Source organism: Lingula anatina, chromosome 3 (assembly GCF_051362555.1).
Source record: "Lingula anatina isolate TDL-2025a chromosome 3, LinAna3.0, whole genome shotgun sequence".
Taxonomy (NCBI): Eukaryota; Metazoa; Brachiopoda; class Lingulata; order Lingulida; family Lingulidae; genus Lingula; species Lingula anatina.
This window is the reverse complement of record NC_141769.1, coordinates 25,028,778-25,042,285: the sequence shown is the minus strand read 5'-3', so window position 1 is coordinate 25,042,285 and position 13,508 is coordinate 25,028,778. Positions and strand designations below refer to the sequence as shown.

General features: G+C 34.4%; 1 protein-coding gene across 9 annotated transcripts in view; it reads left to right on the top strand.

Annotated features, from left to right (window-relative positions):
* The window catches only part of LOC106174611 (guanine nucleotide exchange factor VAV3), a 29,804-nt gene extending 18,071 nt beyond the window's left edge, over positions 1-11,733 (top strand). For 7 of the 9 annotated variants that reach the window (XM_087009955.1, XM_087009956.1, XM_087009954.1 and 4 more), the window contains 13 exons: positions 1,761-1,850; positions 2,070-2,179; positions 2,586-2,687; positions 3,040-3,071; positions 3,422-3,490; positions 4,836-4,952; positions 5,203-5,396; positions 7,406-7,578; positions 8,306-8,428; positions 8,916-9,006; positions 9,564-9,666; positions 9,956-10,125; positions 10,485-11,733. In XM_087009955.1, coding sequence (XP_086866081.1) covers positions 1,761-1,850; positions 2,070-2,179; positions 2,586-2,687; positions 3,040-3,071; positions 3,422-3,490; positions 4,836-4,952; positions 5,203-5,396; positions 7,406-7,578; positions 8,306-8,428; positions 8,916-9,006; positions 9,564-9,666; positions 9,956-10,125; positions 10,485-10,562 — 1,452 coding nt within the window. In that variant the 3' untranslated portion in view covers positions 10,563-11,733. Of the gene's footprint in view, positions 1-1,760; positions 1,851-2,069; positions 2,180-2,585; positions 2,688-3,039; positions 3,072-3,421; positions 3,491-4,835; positions 4,953-5,202; positions 5,397-5,937; positions 6,102-7,405; positions 7,579-8,305; positions 8,429-8,915; positions 9,007-9,563; positions 9,667-9,955; positions 10,126-10,484 lie in introns of all 9 variants that reach the window. The other 2 variants (XM_013556247.3, XM_013556248.3) reach the window with 2 other exon arrangements.
* The last annotated feature ends 1,775 nt before the right edge of the window (positions 11,734-13,508 follow it).

Genomic DNA, 13,508 nt, shown 5'->3' with positions numbered 1-13,508 from the left:
CTCTACATTGGGTGAATTTGAGTAGTGATTGCAAGTTTGCATCCATTTGCCGTGTTGATTTACCAGTAGGATTTAAAATTTTACCTAAACAAAAGCTGTGTAGGATTTGTGACTGAATGGAGATTATTTGTTGAAATCTGTAAGTTTTTAGAAAAAGATTTTATCACTATAAAGGGGATTACAGTTATAGTTTTATGTTTCATGTTATCATTGTGATGTCAACCGTGCATGTATACTAGTACTCCTTTAATTAGATTGATGTCCAGAATTTATGTTAAATGTATATTCATTTCCTTCCAGCATGTGCACTAAAATATAAGGTTATGTATTCCGTATATGCATGTGTCTGGCCCTGCATACAGGCAAGCACATATTTCAGCATGTTTTGATAGCCTTAACATCCCAAATTAGTCCAAAATTTCTTTCTTTTTCTTACTGAACTGCTTTATTTTTTGCAGCATGATATTTGTCTTTGTTGTAAAAAGTGGTCTGATACGAGTTTGTCATGATGTTCCCATTTTGTGATACAAGTGTGTTTAGTTAATACATGTCATTATTTTGTTACTGTACTACTGCTATCTGGCCTGCCAGGATTCGTGTAAAGTTACCTTTACCAGAGTGATGTACAGTCTGTCATTGTGTTAATGGAAGTCCCTTTATGTTCTCAGTACACTGATTTCACCTAAGAGAGAGAGAGAGAGAGAGAGAGAGAGAGAGAGAGAGAGAGAGAATAAAAGTACAGTAGATTGTGTATATTCAGTTGTATATAGTCAGCTTTAAATGTTGTTTGAGTATGTTGTTACTTGATAGTATAGAAATGGTCAAGTCAACCACCAAAATATAGTAAGTGAATTCTCTGCCATTTAAAAACAAATGATGTAATGTGTGAATGTTCTGCTCAACAATATTATTTTTCTTTAAAGTTTAGTAAAAAGCATTTTCGGAACATATAACACGTAGGCATGTTCTGATGTGATATTAGTCCTTTTATCGTAAATTTTTTTGAGGATGGTTGCATTTGCATGTCTTCTGTTGTCAGATATGGATGCCGTTGCCATATTGTTTGCTAAATCAGCATGGATTGCTAGCAATTACGTTTTCTTGGTTTATGAATTTGAAATGTGTTGCAGAATATTAGGGTGTCCAATAGGTTTTGATCTCAGGGGTAACTTTGGACCCAAACACAAACATTGGCTGTTCTTGAAAGTAACTCAGAAATGGAAACGGGGGGGGGGGGGGGGGGGGGGGGGGGGGTATTAAAGTATGCCAAGGACACCATGCCCAAAATAGTGCACTATTGGAAACCTTAGAATTTTAGGATATGTGGATTGAGATGTGTTACTATTTGAATCTGTTTGTCCTTGTGCATGTGCACTTTGTACCATCATAATTTGTTATAAAAGAGAATGAAATTTTCTTCTGCGTATTGTGTGAAAAGAGAAGCAGTTTGCATGGTTTTTGCTATTTTTATCCTTATATAGGGCACCATTGCTCCCAAGAAACATTGAAATGATCTAAATACTGTAAATTTTGTACATTACTTTGTTAGGAGGGGAGTCCAGAGTGACATTTATATTATAACTTGGTTCTAAAAAGGGCACCCATGATATCACAAGCCACAATACTATTTTTCTACCGCTGCACACATATTTGGGAAAAATGGTGAACTGGCAATAATCAAGGTAGCTCGTATTGTTATTGTTTTGTTATGTATATAGGATGTCACTGTGCATGTTGTTTAAATGTCTGTCACTTTCCAGGGTGAAACTTACAGTTACAAGAATGCCCTAGTTTTGGCACAGCACCGAGTGGAAGAGGGGGTGCCTGCAGGAAGACCCAGGAGTGAAAAAGTCAGTTGCCTTTATTTTGTTAATGATATTTAATTGTTTTAAACTGCAATGGAAAAGAACATTTAATGACACAAAATCTTTTTTACCTCAGGAAAAAACTTCTCACTTAGGAAGACTATTTTGTGAGAAGCACAGTTAAACATTGTTCTGTTGTCATAGTGCATAGAAATGGTTCTTGTAGTCTGTACTGTATGTAAACTTGTAAACTCAATTTTTCAGTGGGGACACGTGTTCCTTTTGTCAGAAAACAAAAATTCTGTTGCCTACAACTTCTATGCAAAGACTGAAGAGATGAAGATGAAATGGGTGGATGCCATCAAAATGGCATTGTAAGTAATGATAGTAGATACCTAGATAGTAAGATTGAATTGCTGTGAGTTATTATTATTTATAATATAACATGATAAAAAATATCTTTACGAATACTGAAGCTGAACAATGCATTTTAGTCTACTGACTTATTGAAAACATTTTTTGGTGCATTTAATGCTCTTGGGTAAAAATTGCATGATAAATAAGGATTTTTTTTTTTTTTTTTTTTTTTTTTTTTGTAAATATATCTTCTGGATTGTTTTCTACTGAAGTAATTATAGTCATTATTTGTCACTATTAATAGAGATGTTAGTGACTTCATATTCTATCCATGTTATTCTGTTCATTTTATTCCTGTAAAGTCTACTGAACATTTTATATGGATTTTAGATGATAAATAAATATCATTATTTGTTTCCACAGAGATAACACAAATCCCGCCAATGCTAGGGAGAAGGGGCATGACTTCATCATGACCACTTTTGAAGAACCACAAACTTGTAGTGAATGTAAAAAACTTCTGAGGTAGTCTTCACTTTTATTGTATTACTAATTGCCTTTATGTCAGGCATTCAGTATTTAAACATTTGGACTGAAAAGTATCCATTTTGATAAATATTTTGATGTAAAAAGAACTGCTTAGGTAACCTTCACTTGATTGTCATACTTATTAAATTTATTTAAAGTCTTTGTTGTTTAAACATTTAGACCAAAGAATAAAATAATTATGCTAGTTAAATCATTACTGTAACAAAGGATAGCATTTGAATATGTCTAAAATTTGTTGTAAGTGTCTTTAATAACTTTTAAAAAAAAAGCATAAAGCATTTGTAAAAAGTACAAATTTATTTTATATTGTTATAATTGTAAATTTCAGGGGTGTGTTTTACCAAGGTTATAACTGTCACAGTAAGTGTATTTGGTGCAGTAGAGCCAAGCTGGTCAAATGTACTGAAATTAATAGCACTAGTGTACTGACCATAGTGAATGTACAGAAAAAAGAGACTTGGTAAAAAAAAAAAAAAAGGAAAAAATTCTTGCAAAAATAATTCAGGCATTTAAATATTATTCGCCGTATGCACTCTTTTCTGCCATATTGAAGTGGAAATGTTCTAGTAAATGTTTAGCATTAAATGGCAGACAGGCCTAACAAACAGTCTTTTTCATTTTTAAATCACGTCCCACAGATAATGCAGTTCTGTGAGCAAACTAAAGACTAACCTCAAGGTATACTTTAACTATATTTGTATCTTCTCTAGGGTGCAAGCAGTCAGTCCACAAAGAATGTATTCAGAAGGCATCAAAGAGAGAATGCCATATAAGCAATGGTTTGTATGGAATTATCAGGGAAAAAATTACTTTCACCCCATCACAGACTCCTTAACACTCCGCCTAAATTATATTTACCCCAAAGGTTTTAATTTAATGAAGGTGTCTTAGTGTTGCTTCCCATAAGGCCACACTTTTTTAATTTTATGGATGACATCCTGCGCGCGCACCGATTTTCGTCCGTTCTCAAAAAAAAAAAAAAAAATCCCCCCCCCCCCCAAGGAAGTCGGTTGTCGCAAACGTCGTTATTGAATTTGCCGGAAAATGCAATCGGCAATCCTCGGCTCATTCCGCAAGCTCCATGCTGTCATTGTCGACTGCAGAGACATCCGAGTAGTTCCGAGTGCGGAAAATGAGCTTTCTGCGCATGAGTATTATCACCACGTGGAAATATGGCCGCTTTGCCGTCAAATTCATCTCTAGCATTAATTTCAAAATACACGACAATTAAAGTCATAAAGAGAACGGGGCCGTCGTTTTGGATTGGTTTGCCATTGATATTGGACATGGAGACATCACCTTTTTACAATTATATGAAAGGCTGGCCGCGGCCAGCGATCATCGCCCGGAAAATTTCAGTGACATTCTGTCCAAAGCAGCACATAGGCTTACCAGGGTTTTTTTTTTGTAGCGAAAAAAGGGTCGACAAGAGCATCGTGGTATTAGGTGGACTGAAGGTCGGACAGGCCACCCGATAGTTGGCTGCTACGTGTGAGGCGAAGTAGACAAAATGGCATCGACCGAAATTACCTTTTTTAGATTTGGTAGTAGGAAGCATAGGCCTATCTTTGCTTCATTTTTTTAACAATTCTGAGAAGTGTTCACAATGCTTAAATTTTCTGAGAGTACAAATAAAGACACGCTGTTTATTTGATATTTGTTTTATTGATTGCTATACCAACAGAATGCATGAAATAACCTTAAATAGATTTGGTAATATGCAGCATATAGGGCCTATATATTCATGACTTTTTACCTTTCTACGAAGTAGGCCCTATTCACAATGCTTTAATATTTTGAGAGCATGGATAAAGACATGTTGTTAGTTTGATACGTGTTTCTGTGGTAAATTAGTGTTTCCAGCTGTGTACTGAAAACATAACTTTTCTTAAGCATTTTTTTTTTTTTGGACTGTTTTTTTTTTTTTTTTTTTTCGCCCGCTCGCACCGATTTTGGGGTCCCCAGAGGATGTCATCCATAAAAATAAAAAAGTGTGGCCTAAAATTAAAAAAAAAAAAACAGTTAAACAATTTAGGAGAAATGTACTTTTCACAGTTGGTCAACAGACGGGGTTTTCTGGTAGCATATACATTTGCTTTTAAAGATTTTTTCATTGTTTCTCAGGTCCAGCCCCTGAACTTCCACCACGTCCCATTGACAGGTCCTCCACAGTCTACAACCACCGCTCAGCATCCGTGTCTTCCGCGCATTCTAGAGGACTGCCAGCTAAACCGAGTTTGGGTGAATATTTACTTTGTTGCCTGTCACAAGTGAATTCTCTTCCAAATTCAGTGCCTCTGGTTATATTATTTTATGTTTAATGCATCTTATGGCAAGTATTTTGATTGAAGACAAAAAGATGAAAAATACCTAGAAATGAATGTCAGAACTGGTTTCATAAGACCTTACCTCAAATCTCCAAAATTGGACTTAAAAAAAAAATAAATAAATGAATAAATCTTTATTTAAATAGTAAATCTTAATTTTCCAGGTATAAAGGTGAAAGCCGTAGCATCCTACACTGGTACACCTGCCCCACCTACAAACAAGGGACAGGCGTTGAAGTTTGAGCAGGGCGACGTGATAGACCTGATCAGTAATGACAATGTGCAATGGTGGGAAGGGAGACTTCACGGAAAGGAAGGATTCTTTCTCAAATCCTATGTGGAGGAGTACAGGAGACCGGTGGGTGATATTTCGGAAGCCTGTAGCAAAACTGAGGCTCCCTGTGTAACAGAAAGTCTGCCCTCCATTTAGTTACAATGGTTAGGGTTAGCCTGACCTAAATGGGTCAAAATCCAAAGGGGAGGCTTACCTGTACAAATGAATGGGAAGCAGACTCTCTGTCGTGTGATATTTGGATGCCTATCAAATAGAAAAAAATAGATAATTGAGTCTTTTGAAAAACATTTCATGATAATCTTGGGGTAATTTAAAGAATTGCTTAATTGGTTGTATTTATATTCCATCATAATTGTAATTCATTTTTATTTTCCATTTACAGGAAGTGTATTTGATATTATTTATTATAGATATGGTTGAGTTGTATATTTTAAAATTCCAGCATTTAAAACTAGACTGCCATTTTGATAGCTGCAGTATCAAGTCTAGTAATCTTTGTCCACAGGAAGTTAAGCTGTGCATTATTAAGTCTGGTCATTTGTTCTGGTAGCAAGTATTTTTTTCTCTCTTTTTCTCACTTGTTGCCTGTCTGTTCTGTCTATAGTCAGTGCCCATACCTGTACCTCCTCCTCCACGTAAACCATCTTACGAACAACAAGTCCTGCCGTCCCTCTCTCAGGCTGCCACTCATTATCGAGGACGAGGCAGCGGCGGGCATCAGTATGTTAATGCTCCAAGTCTACAGGAGGAGTTTAAACAGTATCCCTGGTATGAAAGAAGATGGATAGCTTCTAAAATCTTTTCAGTGACTCATTTTTTTTTCATGTGCTGGGCATGTTTAATGCTTTATAGCCTCATGTGTTTGATTGTTTATTTGAGGATTTCTTAGCTGGCAGTTTATATTAAAAAACCATTGAATGATACTTACAGAGTTGCCAGCCTCTTTATTTTATTTATTTATTTTATTATTATTTTTTTTTTTTTTCATAATCAGAAAATGTGTTGGACTGACAGTCCCCACCCTCACCCTCCTATTCCTTGTGCTGGCAACGCTGTTATCTTGGTGTAGAAGCATTCATGCAGCCCCACATACAAAATATGTATACTAGATCCTCTTATGTAAATATACTGTGTATTGCATGGTTTTTCATCTTAGAAAAAAACAATCCTGTAGAGCCTTTCAAGGAAAAAATCTTAACAAAGGGTGCTTTGTGATGATAACTTTCAAGTTTATATGTCAAACATCCTATGCACTTTTAAACTGTATTAAGACAATGCAGTTTTAGAACTCTTGGTATTGTTTTGAAAGGTTTTTATTTTAGGAATCCTTCCAGAAGTTTCCATTAGTCCAGCCTTTTTTTTTTACTTTTTTTACATTTGAAAAAAAAATTGTTCCCCATAAATGTTGAACTGTCACTAACTATGCTATTTTCACTTCAGATTCTCTGTTGCTCTGAAAAACTTCTCCTTTTTTGTGAACCATCTATGATTCTGAAAAATGGGACATTAGTGTTATTGATATTAAGCACGAGTTTATCATGCATCAAATTGCAATAACAAAAACAAGGTCATTGCTTACTCATCCATGATAATCTATGTTGATTTATCACAAACCCAGGTGATATCAAACCCAGGAGAAAGTTTAAAGAGATTTTCATATAGATGTCAGAACTTATGGGAATCAACCAAGATAGCTCAAAGTCTTACAGTGTAGTAGAAAATTAAGTCAGATTTCACAGGATTCGTGGAGAATGATGTCTAAAATAAATGGCAGAGTGACAAGTGCAGATGTTTTAAAGCTTGTTTTCTTTTTTAAGTTCTGGCAAACAAGTAGGAATTCGGCATGTTTTCAGTGGCACTAAATTGCTTTCTAAGGAAACATGCAGAGGTTTCACCCTTGTTGCTGAAAAGTAAACCTCACTTCAAGCAGATTCTGCCATGAAAATGCGTCATTATAGGCTATCTCGGATTATTCCCATTTGTACTGACCTGGTTGTTTATACTTATACCCAAATAGTGCTTGGCTTTACTTGTTAAATACAAAGCTGCATGTTTTTTTCAACAATTGCTAGTTCCAGCGTGGGCCTTCGTATCTGCATCATGATGTCCGTCCTCCATCCCCATTACATAATGATGAGAACCAATCACCCATTGGTTCTCCATTACAAAGGTCACCAAGGCCAGCCAGTTCGGCCTCACAGAAACATCCATACATCAACCTGGCTAACTTAGAAGGATATCCTTGGTATGTTCAGAGTTTCATGGTGTCATCAGATGATTTTATACATTTCCCGAAAGGAAAAAAAAAGAATGTTACACTGTGTGTGAAAATTAATTTTTCATGATTTTTTTTCTTGATCAAAGAGTTGATGTGTGAACCATGAAAAAAATTAGCTTACTTGCAAAAAATAAGAAAGAAAGTCCTTCTTATGACAAAAAAGCATAATAGGTACTGTAACATTAGAATTTTACATTAGTGGAAATAACAGCATGTATGTTATATGTCAGCAGATTTTTTTTTTTTTTTTTTTTTGACTAATTACTGGGTAGTTTTGTGTGTTAAGATCCCAGCAAATGTTAAGTGTGTTATTCAGCTAATTTAGCTTTAATTTTTCTAATGTTGCAAAGCACCACATAGTTCTTTCAATATTAGTGGCACCTTTTAGCATTTTTGGACCTTTGCTGTTAAATATTTTCTTTAAAATGTAGATTCAAAGCTATTGAATGTAAACTGATTTAATAAAACATAATATAGTTTAAAAAGGTCTTTGTTAAACATAGCATAAGGATGACTGAAACTGTCCAGTTTTCTTTTTAAGAACTTAAAAAGTTTATTCATTTCTTGAAATATTGTCAATATAGTTGTAATTTTTTATCTCATATTACCAATAATCTTTTATTTCACCTGTGGTTGCATTTATTTCTGAATCACACCAGTATCTTTGCACTGTAACTTTTTCCCCCCATATTAGGTATGTGGGAGAAATGAGTCGTGAAAGTGCAATGGTCAAGCTAGAACACCATCCCAGCAGTACGTACCTTATCCGGGAGAGTATCAACCCTGCCAGGCGGGGGGACTACGCCCTGAGTGTGAAGTGAGTTTCAATTCAAAATTTATCTTTTTTTTAAGTGATAAAATAACATTGTTTTTATTAATTAATAATATGTTAGATTTTCTTAGATATGAAAGTGTCTTGTTAAGTGTTTGGTATGCATTGTGCATGCTGGAGACAACAGTCTTATTTTGTCAGTGAAGGTCTGAGGAGTTTCCAAAAGTATTTTTCTCTCTTCTATCGGCTTGTATTTCTTAATTATCATTATTATATTATTTTTTTTCTCTTTGTGAATTTTTTATTATTGAGCGTTCAGTTGTGGTGAATGGTTGCAAGTAATTGAAATATGTTCAGTAAATATTTGATTTTGTTTTAAAAGCATACCTTATTTTCAAAGTTTTCAAGCTGTCTTAAATATCTTTAAACAGTATGCTTTTCAATCATTATTGCCCATTGATAAGAAATTGTCTTACATTTATTGTATACTAAATGTTCATCAATTTTCTGAATTTTACCTCTTCTTTGTCAGATATGACAACAACGTTAAACACATACGGGTCATGAGAACACAGGAAGGGTCTTTCTATCTGGCAGACTGTCGATTTTTTAGGAGTATACCAGTGAGTCAATATAATTGCTTTTCATTTTATTTTATCTTGTTCATCTCAGATTTCATAAAAGATTTATTTGATGGGTGGTGAATAGCTTGAAATGCATTAATGGATTGCTCAATGTGATAATTGATTTTGGTCATACAGGAAGGTCTCCTACTACTCGAGGATTATGTTAACGTCTCAGGTCCCCAAAGTGAGAAGAGTGATAATGTCAGGGGGTTTCCTCTGGTTTCCTAGGGGATGGGTGTTCTTTCACAAAATTACTAAAGTCTGAAAATTGGTCCAAATTAATAAGACAAAAATTGGTGGTAATTCAATTAAATGAAACTATGCCCCGCACCTGTTTTATAACAAAAAAAAAAAAAAATTTTGAAGTGGACTACTGTGGATCTATCTTAAATTGGAGTAGATTAAAGTTTTGTGAAACAGGCCTTGGGGGTGCCTTTAAATATTGGGTGTTCCCTTATTTCAATGGTTCATTCTTTTATTTTCATGGAAATATATTTAATTTAAAGATTACATTTGAATACCTCAGATAACCTCAATTTTACACATTTTTATAGGAATTGGTAGACTATTACCAGAAAAATTCTTTAGCCTACAGCTTCCCAGAATTGGACACAGTATTAAGTATTCCGTACAATGAAAGTGTGAGGCAAAATGCAGGTAAACTATGTTTTTGTAAAACAAAAAGCTAAGTGCCCGTCAATATGCTTTTAATTTATGAAGTATATTCAGTCATTATAAGTGAACAATTTTAAACAGTTTCTTATAATTGAGGTAAACTGCAAAATGATGTATTTTATTTATTAATCTTTTTTAATAATTGAGCATGACATGTATGTCTACCAACCAAGTTGTCCACTGTCTTAGTAATAAAAAATAAGTTTGGTTTCTGCATACCTATGCAGTGCTTATCCTTATTCATTTATTCCTTATGATAATACTTTATTAGTTTTTCATCCAGCACCCCGAGAAACGCCAGCCTTGGGTTATGCAGTGGCCTCATTTGACTACGCTGCAACGGCAACCAATCAAATTTCACTTACTAAAGGGGACAGGATCAAGATTGTCAGCAAGCAGGGGGAAGACAGGGGCTGGTGGAAAGGTGAATTAAGAGGAAAGGTATGCTGGATAAACTTTCCCTTTACCTGTATCACTTTAAAATATTCCTAGAGTGTGTCAGAGAAGAATTTCATCAGCTGTGTTATGTTATAAAAATGATGTAATTTTTCTACAGTCAACAGCTAATATTGAGATATTTTTTACCTCCAATGTTTCGATGTCTAGCAGAATCTGAAGAAAAATGACATCATTCTTATTTATAGAGTGTGTGTGTGTGTGTGTGTGTGTGTGTGTGTGTAGCAAGGCGATTTAATTGGAGAGAATAAGTTGTCACAAGCAGAATTGTATCTCAGTTGATTGTTTTTCCATTCCGTAAGTAATCAATGAAAAGATTTGAAATTTTTGTTATCTGACTTCAGATTGGTTACTTCCCGTGTGCATATGTAGATGAGGAGGAAGATGCCGCTGATGGAAACGGTGCTAGTTCACCAAGGTAGAACTTTGTCCAAGGCCCTTGTGGTGAATTTGAGTGGAAGTCGAAGCACCGCAACAGCCAGTCAGAAAAGAAAATATTTCTCCTCATGCAGATCATGGAACTCTTAGATGAGAAATTCAGTTTTCAATGTCAAGAATTTTTTTTTTTTTTTTCTAATTGTAAAATTTCATTTGCAGCTAAAAAGCAGCTTGTATTATAGCAAGTAAAAGACAAGTATTTGTAATATAAAAGTGATATTTCATATATTACAGACATGGATAAAAAAACTGTATAAGTTTTTGAAATGAAAATTTGAAGATCAGATTTTTTAAACCAAAGTGCCAGTGCCCTAGAAATAATAGGCTGTCAATTCCCCAGTCCTTAGTTTTGAAGAGTTGTGTACTTCTGCATGAATCTTAGTATGGTAAATTTCTTTTCGTCATTTCATTTGGCACAGAAGAATGAGAATTATGAAAATTTTGTGTAGCTTTTCTATTTAAATGACTGGTCTTCACCTCTCAGTTATAATATACATATTTATATATATATTTATTTATATATGCATATATATATATAAATTTTCTAAATTGTATTTCTGGACTTACAATATTAAATCTAAGACAACATCATACCAACTGGATGTCTAACTATGTTTATAAGCTGTTTAGTATGATGTTGTCAACCTTATGTTGTCCCGAGGCTTACAAAGGTACAAAAAAAGTCTAGTTTTGTTTTCTTTTTCTTGCCGATTTAATATGAATACTCTTCCTTTGTTGATGAATGTTGTCTTCCATTTCTTGCCAAAATCACACTCACAGGTGTGTTTAAAAAGAGGAAGGAAATCGCAGAAAAATAATTAATTCAATAAATGAGTTGCAGTTGGCATTTCCCAGTACGTGGCAATTTTGTGCAAAATTTAGGACTGTATTTAAGAGGTTCATAAGAAGCTTGTGCACGGAGCATGGGAAATAATACTTAGATTTTAGCACAAGAATTCAAAACATTTGGCTAAGGACACGGAAGTTTATCATTACATTATCACAGTATCAAACTCTCCCACTATGAAAATGTAATGCACTTCTCTTTATTAAAATGTCACATGTAAGAAAACTTTTGCATATGGCAATGGCAATCCAAAAGACTTGAATTGGAACAAATGGGAGAAAACTTTCAACAAAAAATAGAAAAAGAAACTAAACACTTCATTCAATTTAGTCATTAAAATTTCCATGATTGGGTTCATATTGCAAATAAATTATAAGTTAACAAATATTCTTCAAGGTGACTATACATGTTATCTTCCTATGTTATCTTTACTGCCTCATTCATTCGTAGTGTTCCTAGGCTAACTTTTACATAGTGTCTTCCCTGCCTAACTTTACCATGAAATTTATTTCCCTAACTTAAACATCTACCTAGCTTGGATGGTTTTCATGTTTGTCTGGTGTGCTTTGTGTTGACAACTGTGGATAACAATTTCCAAATGTAATATTTGGATGGCCAGTAAAACCATAAAGGTAGCATTAAGACATATATGCACTTACAGCACTTAAGTCATTATTAAAATGCCTTAGAAGACACATAAAAAAAAATTAATGTAAGTGAAATATGTGTAACTATATTATTTTGGCAACATCTTGAATTTGGTGTTTTTGTATAATTTTCAGAACTCTTGACATTCTGTCTTCTTGGTAACTTAACACCAAGAAGTTGTTTATATCCTCAATGATCAATTTTTAGTCTGAAAATAGATTTTCCGTGATATCAACAAGAAGTACTTCGAATAGACTTCTCTCTCCACACAGGATTTCCTGATTTTGAAAAACCCCTTGTTTATTACGTTGTTGTTAATTAAGAAGAAGATATATTATCACTTGATATTTTCGTGCTATCAATAGGTCAATCGAGTGAGTTGATTTTGGTTTACTTGATCTTGCTGTTTCCTGATAACTTTTGGAATTATTACTTGGTAGTTCAGAGAAGAAAAGTAAAGGTGTTTGATAACTTTTGGAATTATTACTTGGTAGTTCAGAGAAGAAAAATAAAGGTGTTTGAACTTATTAGAATTAAGGGGCATTTCAACAAATTGAAATGATGGTAAATGTGTCATACGGTACTAATATAAATCACACTATTTGCCTTCTGTACAGTAGTCTATACTGATCACATTGCAGGTGAACTTTTCTAATACATAGACATTTTATTGGTGACTTCTGTATTCACAAAATAGATAATAACTTGTCACCCATTTTCCAATCTGATATAGATTAGAACTGATACCTTTAGTTTGCTTGCTTGCCACTGGATTAAAGGCAGGGAAGACCAATATGTATCACTAGTGGGCTTGATTTAGTCTTAAAGTGCAAATTAAGAACACAAATAGTCTTACATGATCTTAAAACATGAGTAAGACCATTTCTAGTCTGACAGCTAATTAAGTTGTCCTCTCTTACACATTCTCCTATTGTGAGCAGAGGTGTCCTCTATTGTGAGGGGAGGTATCCCCCATTGTGAGGGGAGGAAACTGCTTGACCACTTAAGTAGATGTTAGATCATTTGTGATCTTAAAAACAGATTCAGTCCATTTTAAGACTACTGCTGTAATGATTAAGATCGTGTAAGATCACTTGTGAACTTAAATTGCACTTTAAGACCAAATCTAGCCCACTAGTGTATGTTGAAGTAATGCTGTGTTGGTATCCCATCTTGAGATCTTTTTTTTCTTAGAGCGCATTCAGAAAAGCAGACTAACAGACGCACAGATCAAATATGGCCGACTCCCGTGAATGCTTGTTGCATAATCTCTGTTCGGAGACTGTTCAGTGTCTAATTGGGATTAAAGCGGCAAGCTTTTTAGTGTGTTGACATGGTTGATCTGCGATTTGTTAGTCTGCTGTTCTGAAGGCACACTTAGAGTTCAGGAAAGTCTTTTTTTTTTTTATAAGGCAAGTTTATTAACATGGGTAGA